Raw genomic sequence first — 18,830 nt, 5'->3', positions numbered from 1 at the left:
TAGGCTTCAAACATCTTTTCATCAATATTCAGAGAATACAAATTCTTGCCATTGTATCCTCGCAATTACAGCTGACAAGTCCATTTTGTAGAGGGGCACTAGGCCACAAAAATAATTAAGATATTATTTCTTTCTCTTCTCTCACCACCCCACAAGTTACCTGGCATTTAAAAACAAACAAGTAACAAATCAAAGAATGCAGTCACTACTACTCAACATCTTACCTTTTACATAGCTAGGACTATGCAGCTTTGTGGGGGCTTTTTTGTTCTGTGTTTGGTTTTGCCAGGAATTTATTTTAAATATAATTCTTCCAAATGTTCCCTTTTTTTTTAAAAAAAAAAAGACAACAAAAGTTATAAAACTAGAAGAAGCAGAAAGAGTTAAAAAACCCTAACTCATATGCTGCACCTACCCTGAAAAAATATTGGTATAGATTTGAGTATGACTGGCAAAGCAGATGGCTAGTTTGAAAAGGTTTCAAAGAAAAGCCAGACTTATTTTTGTCCATGTTGAAATATAGCATAAGCCGATATAAGAGGCCTGAAACCCTTCAGGGAAAAGAAACAGAAGCTGTTTTGTATGCAACAATTATTTATCTACTTATCCATCTCACATTGGTTGGTTTATAAAATGACTTGCCTTGAGACATCTGTTGAAGTATAACAGGAAGACTATTGTGTTTTTCTGAAACATTTCATTCTATTTAGGTAAAACTCCCTACTTCTGAAATTCGGCCTCTACAGGGAGACTTTCGCTGCTTTTCAGAACAACAACATTCATTATGCAATTCTACAATAAATGGAAAAATATTTTTCTCGTTATAAAAGAAAATTAAGCAAAAGTTTTAATTATATGGCACAGTAATTTGTCCAGAGATGCAGCATTATGAATGAATTTCACTTCAGTGCAGGACTTCAAGTCCACCAAAATCTCCCTATTTTAGTCTGAGACATTGCAAATTTTCTGCGACGATGTCTTTCTTTATGTTACCCCAAAAAAATATTGCTATTCAAATAGTAGAAACATTCCCTCTCTGGCAAGATAGCAGCTGGTTACTCTTCTGACAGTGTTCGATCTGCATTGCTGGTATGAGCCAGCTGAAAATTTAAAAATTAGTAGTTTGGTATAAACAATATTCCTCCCACCCAACTACAAACAATTCTTTAATTATCATTTTCATAAATCATCAGCTAGAGATCAGAAATGGCAGAAGAGCAACTGCTTTGGGCAGAGCTCTGCAAAGGGAGCCACAACATCCTCAGTCTCCCCAGGGCGTCCAGGGCTACTGTGGCACCTTCTGTTGGTGCTTTTGATGCCTGGGTGCTTCACTTTTAAGACAAGTAGGAGAGAGGTGAGGGGGAGGAAAGATGAAATGGATTTTAACAGGTCTCTTCCAACCAACATTTCTGTGATTAAAACAAAATAATCATCAGAAACAAAAGAAAACCCACAGCTAAGCCAGAAAAATCTAGTCAGGTATTAATAATTATTTCTGTTTATCCTCAGTTGTCTTTTATTGGGTCGATAATTTTCCAGAAAAATACCTTAGCATAGTAGCAAATGACTGAAAGCACTCAGCCCCCATCAGTCTAAAAGACCACTTTGGCTGGAACAGTGCAGTACTGAAATCTTTGTTCAGATGAGATGAATGAAATGGATCTTTGATGAAGCTGCCCCATTTCCAGCTGGGTTATTCCCATTGTCAGGACCAGCAATACAATCCTCATGTACACACACCGGGGTGGGGGTGGGAGGGAAACACCCGCTGAACAATAAACAACACAACCCACAAGTGATCACAGATAACAAAATCCTTTCTATCCAAGGATCACTTGAGATAAACATTCTGAGCAAGACACTAGGCAGCTGGTATTGCATAAAGTGCTAGAGGAGTAATGAGATACAGGAATCCAAAGGGCACAAATACAGTAGCCTCCTTCCAAGTTGAATGTACTGAATGTTTTTAAAAAGCAATAATTACTATTAGCAATTGTGTTGCGGTAATGCCTTGAGGCCCCATTCAGGTATCAGGAGAATGGTGCCAGGCAGTGCGTATACATGTGCTAGGAGGCAGGCCCTGCTCTGGAGAGCTCACACACCTGGTTTTGAAAAACTGGCTACGGAGATTCTCTGGGGAAGAAGAAAACTTTGTAGAAAGAGCAAGCAAAATTTATGGGATATCCAAAGATTGTAACTTGTACCAACACTCCAAGGTCTAACTTTGCCCAGTTCATCATATGGCCATAGACCTGACTTATTCTGATAGATGTTGTCCATACCTTTCCCAAAGGCAGGTTTTAACCCTTTCACTTAATTTTTCTTCCTAGTGTTAATGACAACAAACTGTGTTTACAATGTTCTCAAATTATCCAACTGACTTTCTTCTGGGGAAAACCTGCCTTAAAATGTGGTTTCTATTTAAAGCCTTGTATAACACATTTTAGCCCAAAGCATTATTTAGTGGCTACATTCTAAACCACTTCAAAAACGTGTTTTTTATAATAGAAATCTTAAGAGGTGACTACCCTAATGTTTGTTTGACCTTCCCCTCTCACACTTTTGCTATACCACCCAACCCTTTTCTTTAAATAGAAAAGGTCTGTAGGTATAACATGCCTGATATGAAGGGGAGAAAATGTGTTTCAAGTGAGGTCATATATCACATCAGTGGAATAAGACAGTGCAATTGCTGCATGTTGGAGCTGACCTACCTGAAACATTTGGAAAAACATTCAGAATTGCGCCAGGGTCACATGAAGTATATTTATACAGGATGCTTACATTTTGTCTCTGCCAAGCAACTGCTTCATTTAATCCCCCACAACAACTTAGAAAACAAAACTTAGCAGCAAAAAGAAAACAGAGTAAAGCTGCACTTTGACCCTCCCGTAGGAAAATTTAAAGTTTGGGGCAGAGGGGAGAAAGGGGAAATCCAGTTCTCCAGCTCCCTAGCTTCCTAACCTGGCAGCTTGAACGATCACCACCAGCTACTACCAACCTGCTGTACGTTAGCTCCACAAGGCAAAATTTTGTGCTGCAGGACTACACCCTTTCTTTCCCGTTTTTCACACGCACAAATAAGCAGGGAATTTACATACATAAAAAATGAAATAAATACTCTCAGCAGTAAAATGTGAAGTAACCATACAGAGTCGAAGACACCTTTAACATATAGTTCAGCCGTGCCACACTCAACATGCACAGCAAAAACATTGGATGAAGTCGCACTACTGCTACGTATCAGACAACTGTCAGGTGGAGAACACTGCCCAGGAACACAGGCAGGGACGGGCTTAGGGAGAGCAAGATGTGTGCCATGAGCTTTGTCCCCAGGGAAAGGAGAACAGGGCTTGAATTCTTACCCATTCTTGAATCTAACCCGTCCTCCAGATTCTGGATCTGCCTGAAGTTAGTATATCGTAAGTGACCCCTCTGACAGTGAAAATTAAGAGCCCTCTGACTGCACCCCTTCTTTCATCTCATCACCCTGGCTGCTACACAAAGAAACTAGGAGGTAGTCAGACTTTCTATTCCTTTTAGTATTTTAGGTGTCCCTTTCAGGCAACTAACTCCAATTCGTGACAACTCTATCGAGCTTCTTCATTATGCATTTGCAGAGCCAGCACAATTATTGACAAATTCACTCTTCTGCACAAGGTTACGAAGACCAGCCTTGATTTCTGCTGCTTCTAAACCAAATTACCAGCACAGGCTCTGGAACCATTTGAAATTTAACAACCTAATCCCAAGAGCTGGAGAATCCTAACATTCTGCACAAATTGATGAGGTTAAGGCAATTTCAGGCAAAGCTTCAACTCCCTTGCTGCAGATACTGAAAAGCCCTGCAACAGCATTAACTGGGAAACCTGTATGTAATGCCACATAAATAAAAAGCAGTTTTCCTTTCCATGAGCACACAGATTTCTTCCAGGATCCTCTGGCTAAGGTGCAACCATTATTTCTACTCATTCCCTCCTTCCCCCGCCCCATCCAAAAAAATACACAAACAGAACTACACCCACAATGTCTCCTCCAGACATTTGGACCCGTATGAGTTTGCCTGGTATTTCCCAGACACACAATTTACCTCTCCATCCTCCGCCTTCTGATGCCAACAATAACATGATACATTACTCAGAGCAGTAAGTGTATTGGATACACTTCTATAAAACACCACTGTGCAAAGAGGAGCAAGGGCTCCTTTGAGAAACCAAAGGGGAGTGGCATCTCCATCTTTTCCTTCAAATCACATTCACTGACCCTCCTGCATGTTCTACGCCACCTCTTCCTTCCTCCAGGATAAAAAAAAGAAAAGCCTCAGAAGCTCATAAAACACAAGAAACAAACCATTTAGGAGTCACTCCTTTGAACACATCCTTGTTTTTCTAAGCAAAATTCATCACTCCACCATAAATCACAAGTCACCCTAACGAAGAAGAAAATAATCTCTGTTGATAACATAGTCCCTTCCCTAGAGGGCAAAGTTCTGCTTCAACTAATCCAAAGAGAAAGAAATCAATGTCTGTTCCTAAACCTTCTCCCTCTGCACAGCAACTTAAAATGCTACCACAGTGGTATATGAGGTCATCAGCTTCAAAGCAGCTTCAACTACTGTACTTGCAGAAGCAAAAATGATGAAAGACACCATATGGCTTCTGTCATGGTAGATAAAGCTAATGGAGGCATATAATGAAAATTTCAATTTCTCCTCTCTTTGTTTAATCTTTCCCAGTGCAGCACTGGCAGTCCCCTGCAAGCCTTTCTTTTCCAGCTATAAAGCACTGCTCCCACTTTGAATCATGTTTTGTCTCTGGCAGATAAAAAGTTTTACTTAACTATGTCCTTCAGTTCAGCAAATATGATTAAAAATGTACAGAAAAAAAGTAATTAGATAAACATCTGATACTATGATAAATCCTATTACAGAAACTCAACTTAAGACATTCTTATAGGCAGCTGAGTCACAAGATAAAAGCCTATGGTCTCATGAGCACAGCACATCAAAAATGCAAGCATTAAGACTCACCAATTTCTTCTATTTCTTCCAGGAAATCATTATATTCACTTAGACTGGGAAAGTCATCCTCTCTTTTATTGTATCTTTGAGAGAAAAGAAACAAGTATTTATGTAACACACAAAGATGCAATTTCAATTCAGCAAGGTTCTTGATGCAAGTGTATTAATTATTGACCTAGTTTTATCAACTACGTGCTTTGTGGCTCCCACAACTGACTGACATACAGAATCTTTAAAAGGAGACAGAAGTGCTTGTTTCGAAGGAAAGGAGCTTGCCTGGCATAAATTGCTGCTATCTTTGCCTACTGTTTGCCCATTCCTCTTCCAGGGTTACAGGTAAACAGGAGCACAGAGGTTAGAATATACTAATTCCAAGCCAGCCCTTCAGCATGAAAAACCTGTTAACAAAGGCACAGACAACAATAACAGCCACAAGAAAAGCTTTTCTAAAAGTATCAGAAAAGGGAGTTTCTCAGGCCAAATTCCAATCTGGGGCCATTTCTTCTGCCTACTAAAAACTAATCTGTCAAATCCAAGTGGGCCAAGCATTTTACAATGTTTTCTAACTACACTTCATTCTGTATTTAGTCAACTAAGTTGACTTTATTCCAGTTTGACTTTTGTTAACTTCAGTAGACTTCATAGTCAAACATCAAAATTATTACTACTTTCCACATAAACATCTTGGTACTCAAAGACACAATTTCCCTACCTCTCAGCAACATCATACAATTTATTTAGTATTGTACTAAGTCTTAAATAAGGCTGCCAAGCTCATAATGTATCTGTATGTTCATTTTTGCACATACAACCCTCTCCAGGTTTGTTACGTTCCATCAGACCCTCTTCTACCAAAACACTAACTGGCTTGCTTATTTTCCTTATAAAAATGTTGGGGTTTGTCCACAAGGACTTTGATGCAATTTTAGACCTCACTTATCTCAACTCCAGGAGCTCTCAAATCTACATGACCAGTAACACAAGGCTTGTAAGGAAGCATTTTCACTAAGAATCATTGTGCGAAGTAGAAAACAGTGTGAACATGGCTTCTCTTTTGTCCATTTTCATTTTGAAGGGAAGTGGCCTTCAACTCTCAGAACAGGTCCCCAAGGAACAAAACAATCAAGGTCCTGTTTCTTGCCCCACTCCCATGTTCACCCCCTCAAAGGGAAAGCAGCTGTAGTCCTCAATATCTAATAACCTCCATTTAGGAGGCAAGTCTTTGCCAAAGGAGGCCACATGGAAACACCCAACATTTTCTAATGCTAAGTAGGAATCCCTCAAGGCTAAATTGAAAATTCAACCCTCAGTTGTTGCATAAAATCAGATTCTCTGAAATCCTTCCACGTTAAAAGGAGGCAAGTTTTATGGGTTGTCACTTTAAAAAAAAAAAAAAAACAAAAACAAAAAAACCCACAAACATTATCTCCTCTCTACTACTGGAGGAGTAATTCAATTTTTTTATGTGATCCATGAAATACGACCACCTTCTGTTCTTTTAACTAGTGACACTCACATTTTCAGCACTTTCTTCCGAATTTCCACTTCCTTGTCGACAGCAGGATCCTCAAAGAGCTGTACCCTGAAGTTACTCTTCCGCAGAGGGGTATCGCACTCCTGGCAGTTCCCAGCCCCTCTCACAAACAGCAGTTCCACACAGCTCTCGCATCTTCAGGAGAAAGGAAGGCGTATAAAGGCAGATACGTGTTAAACAGTAACTGAAACACAGGATTGTCCCCCTTTCTTGTTGTTTACGCACACACTAAGTACGCAATACATCTCCCCCTGATTTCACTCAATAGTAGCACCCAATAGTGGCAGGACAGCAAGGGCTCTCCACCCTGGCTGAAAGGAAACAATCTCAGCAGCACAAATGTATTTATTCTCCTTGCCCAAACAACTTGGCCTCTTTGCTGAGACCTAAAGTTAATCCAAACACAACGATGGGGTTTGTGTCAAGGGGAAGCTTGTTTATTGACACCATCAAACTCATTTTGCATGGACCAGACTGCAATACCCTTATTTACTCTGAGCACTACCTTGCTGTACAAAAAGCCCCATCTATTTTCTTGATGCCATTCACAGTGCAAGGTACTATACAGCACAAGCAGGGATACAAATCTTACCCACAGCCTTCCAAGCATCTACCAGTACTACAATGGAGCAACAGCTGTAACCAACTTGAGCTAAACGCCAGCCCAACACTGCTAAAAGAATCAAAATGCCATTTTAACCAGAAACCTGCATTATGCGCTCTCCTGTGCCTTCTGTTCATACTTTTAAAATTGAACATAAAATATACTTTATACAGAGGCCACACAGAAATAAACCAAAAATACTTTTCTGGTTTTATTTCTTTTGTCTTCATTAAGATTTCAGATTTTAACAATATACTTGCTGACCAGTCAGTTGGTATTTAATAAAGGAAGAACAGACAACAAACCCAATTTTTTTAAAAGTGCTTGTGTATTAATAATGTGCAAATTTCTAGCAGAGGACAACACCTGCTGCAGTCATTTCCTACTGCTGGGGTGGCAAGGGGGTGTCTATTTATAACTTTGCTATACTGCAGCCAGAATAGTTGTGTATTAAGGGCTAAGCTGTATTGTACCTTCACAAGCCCAGCACAAAAGCTAAACAAGTTAAGAGAAACAATACTGACGGGATTGCGAAGGATCTTAAACAAAACTTTCACTCCACTGACCTACCACCAACTAAACTGGTTCCAATACTTGGAGGCAGAACTAGCTAGAGCCAACCAGTTCTACCCAGCTTCTGTTTCCAAGATTAGAAAGTGCAAAACAAACTCAATTGTATCTTACAATTGGAAGGAAAAAAAAAAAAAAAAAAAAAGAGTGCAATTTTTTTGTTAACACAAGTAGAACTACAGTTTCAAAATACATCTTGCACAGCAGCTGCCAATGTTAAAGAGCAAACCTTGAATTTACTTGGACATTTTCCTGCTCCAGAATTCCTTTAGTTAGAAAACTAAGCACATTTAAATACAGTTTACCTGAGAATGAAAAGATCAAAAACTTTAGCACACTAGGCCTGAAATTCAGAAGTTACTGGGACATCAATTCAAGAAGCACACTTCTTTATGAAAATAATTTAGCTCACCACTATGGCAGAAGCAACACTAAAAGCAAGAGAGAAGGCAAGGCAGGGAATGGGTTTTCTCCTTCCTCCCCTAACTTGTCTGTGCATGCAACAGCCCAGTACATAAGGACAGTTTCACTGTCTCCTTCATTTTGGCAGCTCATGCTGTTTATGTGTGTCTCAACACAGAAGCCAAATCACAGCTAAAAAAAAAAAAAAAAAAAACAAAAAAACAAAAAAAAACCAAAACAAAAAAAAAAAACCTGCCTTCTCTTTCCTATTTTTAAGTTATAGAAAAGGGAGTGTAAAGCTACAGAACTTGGCAGGTGGATCCAGGTGTTTGTATTGCTTTTTTAATCATGGTATTGCCTAAGGACCAACAGAACAGGGTCTCCATGTGCAAAATATTATGCACAGACATTAGCACCTGAAACTACTTTACTTCACTTTCCCCCCTCCCCTCCCTGCCCTTCCCTAAATCGAAGACATTTCAAGTTTACACAGGACTTGACTATGGAAAAAATCCCTCCTTGGAAAAGCACTTTGAACAAGTGCTTCAATGTCTTCCCAATCTGGAACCAGTGTTTCTAAGGCTGGAAAATAACTTTCCATACAAAAAAAGATGAGTCAACACCTCAGTATGGGAATCCCACATCAGATGATCATATTCTCACTCACTCATGCACATTCACTCTTATATTTATTCATAGATAATTCCTTCTGAATTCAACAGGGGTTATATGGGACAAGCCAAAGGCAGACCGGGACTCTCTCCAAATCCAGCCTCCTCTCCATCTCCAGATAGATTTAGTATACACAGTTAGATCCCAACCTTACTTCCTAGCAGGTCTGTCATTCTTGCTCCCACAAACTGCAGCCACTTTTCCAGTGATGGCAAGCACGTTTGGTCACATGTTTCCATCTGATTCTTGCGGAAGGAAAAAAGCTATCTCCCAAATCCCTCTCAAATGCCTTCCTTTTGATTTTGCTGCAGACTGCTAAACTCAGAGTATATGTAAACACCAGGAAGGCAGATTTCAATAAAGATGGATTTAATAAATTATTTCATGTCTTGAAATAAAAATTTTAAAGCATGAGTTGAAAAAAATGTTATCTTGCCCTGTAAAATTTTAAAATAGAGCATGACTTTTTTTTTTTTTTTTAATAAAAGAGATGCAGCAATTTGTGTGACTTCACCAAAAGTAGCCAACCCATGCAACAGCCAGACATCCCAGGCAGCATGAGGCAACACCCCAACACCACAGCTGACATTACAGAGCTCTTTCCTGGCACATAGACCACATCAATTCAGGTGATCCTTCCATTTCTTTGCAAGTCCAACTCTTCTCCATTTGCCGTTGTATAAGGACAGTCTGACCATAGAAGCAAGGCATCATTCAGTGCATCTTTTATTGGCTGACACATCATACATGGCTTTCCCCCAATGAGTAAAGCACCAAAACACCTGCTTAACTTCCCTTCAAATCATGGCCAAAACAGGTGCCATGTGTTTTCTTAAATTAGAAACCTTCAATCAGTGATTTTTAATATGCATATATGTTATGCATTCATACATACTACATATATAAAGTAAAAATGACAAATGTTCATGCTTAAAAGCCAGGTCTATACAGTTGTTCAAAACTGAGTATGTCTGAAGACAACAGCTTTCCATGAGGTCTAAACAAACACTTGGTGATACTGCCGATTCTCCTCTTCACATTGAGGTTGTATGACCTCTGTGATGGGTATTCTATTTCACACACGCACTAAAATCTTTCATTACCTTTTGGATTCAAGTTTGTATCCTGAGAATAGGTAATCTGGGTGAAGATATCAATAGAAAATGGACATGGAGTTACACGTGCATGGATGACAGGAGAACTATTCATAATGTCACTAACAAAACCACTCACAACACCTCCAGCAACAATAAAGCCTCCTGGTCTTCCACACCAGGATAAGAAACATCAGTATGCTCATCTTCATTTCCATGGACACTGGTTTGATCTGCCTTGTTGTTCTCTTTCATCTACATGAAATATTAAACAAACAGCTCAGTCTCTAAGCAGTCTAGAATAATGCCACATTATTGAGGAAAGCAAATAATAAAGCATCTAGATGGCTTGGCACCATCAGTGCACAAATAGCACTACATGCCCTCATGTCAGTGTTCAAGGACTTCAGGATTGTGCTAACAATGCTTTTGGTACATTGCAGAAAACAAGCAGAAGTTCCTCTCCAGAAAACTGTTAGATATTTATCAACTAAATTACATTTACTAGAACTGAGTGTTTGTTTTGGACAGTGTCTTCAAAGGGTACAAGATTTGTGCCCAAGCCTGCGTTCCCCACACATGCACACATACCCTTCATGGAGGGATGATGGCAGATAAGGAACCAAGCCTCTTGGACACTAAATGGATGAAAATGGCTCACAAGATTAGCATTGCTTGATGGTGCTGCTTACTTTTCTAGCTTGGCTAGCAAAAGAGCAAACAGAACAGAATAAAGCAAGAGCTATTTTCACAAGCAGGAGTCCAAGATATTCTTTCTTTCAAAATTTCAGATTCTGCTGACTATAGCAAAAGTTTGCAGGACTTCTGATATGCAGCCATTAATCATTTCAGGGAAAAAAAAAAAAATCTTTATGGCTTTTTCTGTTGACTAGGAATATTACAGAATGAGTTACTACCCTTCTTTACAAAGGCTATTTTTAGTAGATATACTTATTAAATAGTATCAAATATTTAGAATCTCTAAGTCCCTCTTCAGCTTTTATAACCAAGTAACACGGAGAACAAATGATCCTCTACTATAGAAAAAAAAAAGTTTAGATTAAAAAAATAGTAATACAGCCTTCAACGTACAGCCAAGACCTGAACTACAAATAAATGGAATAGAAAGAATCATCCAAAAAAGTTGTGTTTTCACTTGTTCCTCAATTCTGATGTCAGAGGGAAATTTACTTAGAGAAATTGAATGACTCCTGATTTATAGCAAGGGAACATAAAAAAAAAAAAAAAAAAAAAAAAGAAAACACACAAGTGTGAAAAAGTTTACAGAAGGACATCTAGATTTTTAAATCAAAGATGCTTCTAGAAACATGCACGGGCTTTTTGCTTAGCTTGGGTTAGACAATTTTCTGTTCTTGTACAGAGTTTCTTGAACTGAGACAAGAACAGCCCAATTCGGAGTGAGCAGCTGTCAAACCTGGTTTATTTTACAACTTTCAGTACATCTAGCAAGTCCTCATAACCAACAGTGGTTTCTGCTACATAGCCAAGAGTTCATCTACTATTTGCAGTTGATCACTGCAGGTTTATTTTCTAGGCTGATGGACTAATAGCCATAGCCTACAAGGCAGGTTCCTCCCAGAATCTGCAGCAATGATGATCTCTGTGATCCAAAAAGCTAAGGGAACTGAGCAAAAGCAGGTTTTTTTAGGGACCAAAAATTGAGGAAAGAGAAAGAAGCATGACTGCAGTGACACCAAATGCTTCTGAGAGCCTCGGAATAAATGAGCTTACGCAATCAGTATCTCCCAGATGAGTAGGGACTTGGGAACAAAAAAGTTTTTTCCTTTTCACACCTCAGCTTCAGGAACTCAGAAATCTTTATTCGAGTACTTGGCAAAAGCTGCTGCTTATGTGTTTTGGGCCATCTCTTCCCTGTCGACCAAATATCAGAGGGACTTGGAAGTAGAAGATACCAATTACTCTTTCCCTCTTCTGTTCAGATTCTGTGAAATCCTACCAATGGGGATTTTGCTGTCCTCACCTTGTAAGGAGACAATTTGAGAATGCTCTCAAAACCTTATTTGGCTGAAAAACCCACGATGGATCTGTCTTCAACTAGTAAATAAACAGGTCTCACAAGCAGCTCATGCGCCACATACAGATTACAGCTCCTCATGGCAGTAAAATGCATCTTGGGGTTTCAGGCAGAAATCACAGCTCCTATCTATGAACAGATGAGAATTTCTGGGTTTTAAACACTGTCGATAAGCTATCTTCAGATGTCTGCAGCTCCTCTCTATTCAACCCACAGTAACATGCACTGTAAAGCAAAATCTCAGAGATTACTTTGCTAACATTTTTTTTTTTTTTCAAAAGTATTGAGACTCCAGAGAGCTGATCTTAACCTCTCCTTCAAAGAGCAAAGCAAAACCAAAAGAAGACTCCAGTACTCTGCCTACATCTGTATTACGTCAATTCTCAGCATCATCTGCCAAGATTCTGAGCATACAATCCTTCTTTTAGACTATTTGTATCTTTTGGGAAAAGGATGCATGCACATATTTTTGTTTCATTTTTGCTCTTCCAGATGAGTTCTGCTCCATATTGCAGAAAGGAGGAGGTTAAACGAGCCCAGACATCTCAAAAATTTAGGAGACACTCAGCCACAGTTAAGCCTATTTTCCAAACACTCCTATACATACCCTGATACACCAGTTCATCTCTACTGCACTCACTAGAAAGAAAGCAGACCAGGTAGTGGTTGAACTACAGCCTTGAATGACTGGCATTTTAAGCAAAAAAAGACATACTGAGTCAATTTATAATAAACAGAAACAGTTCTACCACCCATTGTGTTTCAACATCTCCATTACAAAACCATTTCAAGTGGCTTGGACCTGACAAGAGAGTTTGCAGCAAACTGAAACTTAACTCACATTTATCCAAGTACAGATGAGCCTTTTCTTTTTTCCTAGGAAAAAAAAAAAAAATAGAGAAGAAACTTTTATGATATTAACTCTGCACAGTACAGAGAAAATATTTCTATAGGTATTTAAATAAAAGTGATTCTTTAGGAGATACTTCTGCCTAGTCAATTAAGCACACAATCATAAAAAACATGTCTTACATCACAATTATGTCAATTTGGTCAAACAACGAGCCAATACTTGACAGGCCAATTCTTGACACTTCAAGAGCAGCTGTGTGGCATTGAGAAATAAGTGTTTTCACAATGACTAAGCATACCAAAATCGACTGAGAATTTACTCAATGTACCAGAACAACTACTTCAAAGCTATTACAGTCTACTGGGCAAACACATGCACTAAAGTAATAATTCAACTATGTCAATAACCCTTTTATTATGCTTTATTCTCTTTGAATGAGAACCTTTGCAAGTTTTCAGGGTTCTCAACAACCATCAAACTGGGTAGCTATCGGGGTTAGCAGCTGCCCACAGCACACCCAAACTTAAGACAATTACGAAACTTTTCACGTCTGTTTAAAATGCAGAAACAGCACTGGTTTTAGACATGATCCAGCTCAACATTGCCCATTGTCTCACAAGACATACTTATCGTTAACAAGTTTAAGATCACACACCAAACTCCTTACAAGACATATTGCTCCCTTCTGTATCCATTTGTTACCTTGTGAGAAAGTCCTACGCCATGGTGCGAGCTGAACTGCCCCCAGAGCCGACAGGTCTTACCAACACTCAAGTATTTTAAGCCTTCGCTTACTCAATCTTATAAAACACCTGCATAGGCCAGAAATGACACTGAAAAAAAACTAAAACACAGACAACAGAAAATAAATGCTTTTGGGACCCAAAATAATCATGACAAATCTCTACTTGATCCAAAACAAGGCTTCTACCTTCTGTTCTGTACTTTCAACACATTCTGTAGTGCAACAATGGCATGTAGAAGCAAGACAGGGAAATGCAGCTTCACAGGAAAAGGGAAAAAAAAAAAAAAACTCAAAAGGTATCCTGACCACATTACTGAAGGCTTGTCACAAGACACTCCCATATTTCATGTCTAAGCTCAGAAAGTAAGTAGTTAAGAGACACATCTGTAAGAGAACCAGGCATATGACCAAGGTTTTCCAATAAAAATAACAGTGGTTTGGAGTCTCAATGGGAAACATGTAAGTGTTAAAACTCTCTCAAAAATCAAAACCTTTACCAATCTCTTGCAAACATACCTGTTGAATGATCTGCATATGTTGACCTATCTCTCCCAGCTTTTGAGAGGAACTAAGCCAAATTTCTGCCAAGAGCACAGGCTTGTATTTCACTCGAAACAGAAAGTACACAGTCCAGTTTCTTTAAGTTATTCAAACACAGAGAGACAGTGTGAGTGTATGTACACACAATTAAAAAAAAAAAACGGGAAAAAAACCCAGCCTGTTGGAGCAATAACTGTTTCATCCATGTTCTGAATAGCTCTGAAAATACTGTCAATACTCAAAAAACAACATGTAATGGAGAGCTGTCCTTTCTACCACTAAGCTTGCTTGGTTTGAAAAGACTGAGAGAACAATCTGCCAGGACAAAGTGCTGTGCGGGAGCTCCTGCATAAACCTTGGTTTATGATACAATAAAATCAACTGGATTTTTTTGTGGGTGTAATTTGTCAGAAATGAGTGACCAAACTCAAAGGTCAAGACACCAACCTCCATTCTCATGAGTAGAAAAATTCCTAACAACCTTGAGTTTATATATGCAGTCTAGGAATACCAAAATTGTATTTTTAGTTGTTAAGTCAGCACTGATGCCAAAGAAGCTGCTGTAATCTGCCTTCACCCTGCCATACGCTGTTCTTCCCCTGCTGTCCTCTCCCACAGGCCAGAGAAACATTTGTCCAGCCACGTGGTTATTTGCTGGGTTATTCTTCAGCCAGATGATCTCCCATTTGGTTCACCACATAGTTCACAAATGCTTGTGGCAGCACATATCAATGGACAAAGTGAAGGTAGGAATGAGCAACCAGGGTGAGAAAGCTGAAGCGGGATGTTGTCAAACATAAGATTCCAGGCACAGCAAGCATATCACACCACTATCGCGAAAGTCCTGAAAGCCAGACGTCTTTAAGACTGATCCATTAGGGAAGCTGAAGCATGAAGAGGACAGGGAACAGGAACCGTGTTTAGTACCAGACCATGCAGTTAGGTGCCCAGCAGCATGGGTTAGGCACTTTTGTAAACATCACTACGTACCTACACAGCTTTGCAGATATGTTCTCAAAGCGGAACTAAAAGAACCCTCAAGTGAACTCCAGGTCCCAACAAGTTGAGCAGCCAAACTTGCTGCAGACTTCAGACAGGTTAGGGCATCCCACAAACAATGCTCCCATTCAGGCAGCTTCCACTCATGTATTGACACTGCGAGGGCTTTGTCGGGGGAGATACCTCAACTGCCAACATGCCCGTGGCACAAGCACCAGCACCAGAGCACCTGGGTCTATGTAAAGCAATGGAAGAGGACAGCACTCCAGCACGCAACCTCTGAACAGCTTAGGCTGATGTAGGATAACATCCTCAAAAACCCTGGCAATAAAAGCTCCTCCCCAGCATTCACCACATTCTTTACAAACTGGGTAATAACATCTGAGGCAAGACGACTCAACTGTAGGAGAAATACTTCCCCTGGAAAAGGGCCCCTCACCACTGTCGATGGAAGTAACCACAGCAAATCACACCTGTGGAGATGCCCAGCATGGCCAGGGACTCCCAGAAAGGTCCTTTCAGTCTGAGTAAGACACCAGAACTAAGTTATCATGGATAGTCATTGGGTAAGAGACCATAAAAAGCTGTTCCTCTCTTCCCAAGCTCTGAATTCAACAGCACCCAATGCTGTTTATTAAAATTTGTCCTTCCCTTCCCTCTTACAAAGCTTTTATGGCATACCCAGCTACTTTAGGTTGATCCAAAAGTATAAGGAGAGAGAATACAACTCAAAAAGTGTCCGTCATTATTTCAGGGTACCCTAAAAGCTGCTTGATCAACACACCTCTAGAAAGGTGAGTCAAAGCACAGTTACAACACAAGCAATGCAAGAACAGGTAGGGTAGCAGACAGAGGATAAGAAGTATTTTTCAGAATTGGTAAAAATCGAAGACCCAAAACGTATGTCACATCATTTCAGAATATTTTAAACAAAGCATACAAGATTACTTTACAGGCAAGTCCTTCCACAATAGAAACAGAAGGCAATACAACTGAACAAAACAAATTCATGCATTTGAAACAAGTCACAACATCACTGAGAACTCATCACGTAAAAAGCACCAAGGACGAGACACCCCTATACCAATTAAATAATAGCTCATGGTCCCTCTGCTATGTGATGCAGTCATGAAAAGCCACATTCAACCCAAGGATGTATCAGAAGAGCTGCTGCTGTCAGAAAGACAGAATCATCCACAGAATGTGAGGAGACTTCACCCAAAATGGCATGTGTAGTTCAGTCACTCACACTCGAAACAGATGACCTCACACTATAAATGCGGAAAGGGCAACTAGGATGATCACAAAATTGGGAAGACTGGATTCTCAGAGGAGAAACAGCAGAAAAAGCTGCTTAAACTAAAACACTACTAGTCCAACCACTAGTGTAAAAATTTATACTGGCAAATTTAGTTTTTACCAGCCACAACAGTGAGCATTTGGAATTTCCTCCGACAGAAGTAACAGGGCAAAAATTTGTTTCAAATGTAGTTTTATAAGCTCACAGGGAAGATCTGCTGACCTGATTGTCTTCAACAGATAACTAGATTTGATAACCAAGGTGCCTCCAGTCCTATCTATGGTCCTAGCTACATGCTCTAAATCCTGAAACTCTGAGACAACAACTCAGGAAGAAAAATAAAAAAGGAAAGTGAAGATACTGAAGTGTTACATGCATCTTTGAATACTGAGAATATTTTTTAAAGGACAACATTCATGATACACGTGTTCTTGCATCTGCTGCTTCTGCTCGTAACAGAAATAGCTCCTAACCATCAGTCTAGAGCAGTCTTTCATAAATTACACAGATTCATATTCTTTTATCAATAACCAATTAATTTATCTTATCTGGCATGAACCATAATATGCACATGTCTGAGATCCAAACTTGATTCACTTGGATCAATTCTTTCACCTTATGGAAAAAGAAGAGGTAAGATCATACCATTTTGCTTGTCTTTAATAGCTGATACTATTGCACAGCAGAAAACTAGAGAGTAAGCATTCTCAGCTTGTCTTATTTCAGATAGTGCATGTAGTTTAATGTGTAATTTAATATGGATATATATTCTACTAGGATGTAAAAAAATCCTCTGGTAGCAAGTACATATTAGCTGATGCGTATTTCTGTACACCTTGTACTATGCCATACCTCAGCTCACAAGTAAAACAAGTTTAGATGAATGACTTCTGTGCAGCAAAAGGTGGTGGTCATGACTCAACAAATCATCACTCCCTCTTCTTCATCAGTCCCACACAGCCTTAGGGAACAACCTGATTCTTGAGACTGCTGCCTTTTCAGTCAGTCAAACCAAAAGCACCAATAGCCTTCGAATACTAAGGACTCAGTAGTATTTTTGTTGTTGAGAACACACCGGTCTTCCAGACTAGTGTAGGTAATTTTACACCATATCCCAATTCCCTACTGGAATTTCAACTGATTGGGGCATTATTTATTTCCTGCCCTAAAGCACCATTTAGAATGACTTGCTAAATCTCTGTTGCCTTTACTATTACAATTTGAATAGCTGGATGTCAGAGAAGGAAGAATAATCTCTACCCAGTCCTTAAATACCTTACAGAGGAGAGTCTAAATCATTCTTAACATTAAGTTGCAGAAAATCTCATCAGAAGAAAGAAAAACAAACAAAAAACCCAGCTCAATAACATTTTATTGCCATCTTTCATCCAAATACAGACTTAATCCTTAAAGAAATAAGCCTGGGCAAGTGTCTTTTAAAAAGACAGACTGGCATTTAAAAAAAAAAAAAAAAAAAACCAAACATCCACTTGCAAAAAGTGAAAGGTTTGTGTATTTCTATTTTTGAAAACGTAGGGAAAAAAATATATCTTTGATATGCAAGATATATATAATACAAAAAAAAAAAAAAATCTAACAAACTATTCTGGGCTTGCTGAACAAGTTCACTTCAACATAATCACACAGAGAGCCAGTGGTGCAAGGGACCCCCGGGGCCATTCCCTGCATTTCTGTAGAGCCATGTGTTAGACTGTTCAGAGAAATCTGCAGAGCATTTGCCCCAAAAGTGCCACGGGCCACACAAAACTCTGCAACCCAGCACTAAGGTTTTGATAAATCTACTTGTTTCATAAGCTAAAGATAAAGGGGATGGGCCTGGGTTCATTCTTTACTAGGCAGGCATCTCTTGTTGCAATGGATCGCTTCCTTAGGAGTGTCCCCGCAAGCTTTGTGCCTCAAGCTCATTTAAGTCATATCACTCCCAGAGCCGGCACTTTTGATCTACTAATTATCTTCAGCATCACAGGCACCTTATCATGCTCTGTGGCTGCAGCCTCTGAAACCACAGCACTAATAAAGGCAAGTTACTAAAGTTACAAGTTTTGTTTTAGTTTCTGTAACCCAACGAATTTTTATTGCATGTTCTTGAAAAGCTTCTTTATCTCACCAATCTCCATTTTCACCAGTATAGGTGCAAAGGAAATATTCATTAGAAAAATCCAAACAGTAGTAATTCAAACAGCTTCCCCGCCTCCCTAGTCTCATTTGGGAATCTCCTACTTCCTACCAATTTTTAAGGGTCATTCCTCACTCCATTTTCACATAATCCCTAAACAACCATTATCACATCTTTTCTCAGCATGAGATAAAATATAGACTGTGCTTCATAAACAGTGGAGACCTTAAGATTACATTCTTGGTGGGACACAGCATGATAAATATTTCAGGGATGTCTTGAAATACCCTACAACATACAACAC

At 39.3% G+C, this 18,830-nt stretch overlaps 1 protein-coding gene across 2 annotated transcripts in view; it reads right to left on the bottom strand.

Annotated features, from left to right (window-relative positions):
* Nucleotides 1–18,830, bottom strand: part of MNAT1 (MNAT1 component of CDK activating kinase) — a 124,818-nt gene that overhangs the window by 79,999 nt on the left and 25,989 nt on the right. For both annotated transcript variants that reach the window (XM_042799032.1, XM_042799033.1), the window contains exons 2-3: nt 6,537–6,689; nt 5,030–5,103 (exon numbers count right to left, since the gene is read on the bottom strand). In XM_042799032.1, the coding sequence (XP_042654966.1) occupies nt 5,030–5,103; nt 6,537–6,689 (227 nt within the window). The remainder of the gene's footprint in view (nt 1–5,029; nt 5,104–6,536; nt 6,690–18,830) is intronic.

Source organism: Tyto alba, unplaced genomic scaffold, assembly GCF_018691265.1.
Source record: "Tyto alba isolate M040663 unplaced genomic scaffold, T.alba_DEE_v4.0 Super-Scaffold_29, whole genome shotgun sequence".
Classification (NCBI taxonomy): Eukaryota; Metazoa; Chordata; class Aves; order Strigiformes; family Tytonidae; genus Tyto; species Tyto alba.
This window is presented reverse-complemented; position numbering and strand designations above follow the sequence as displayed.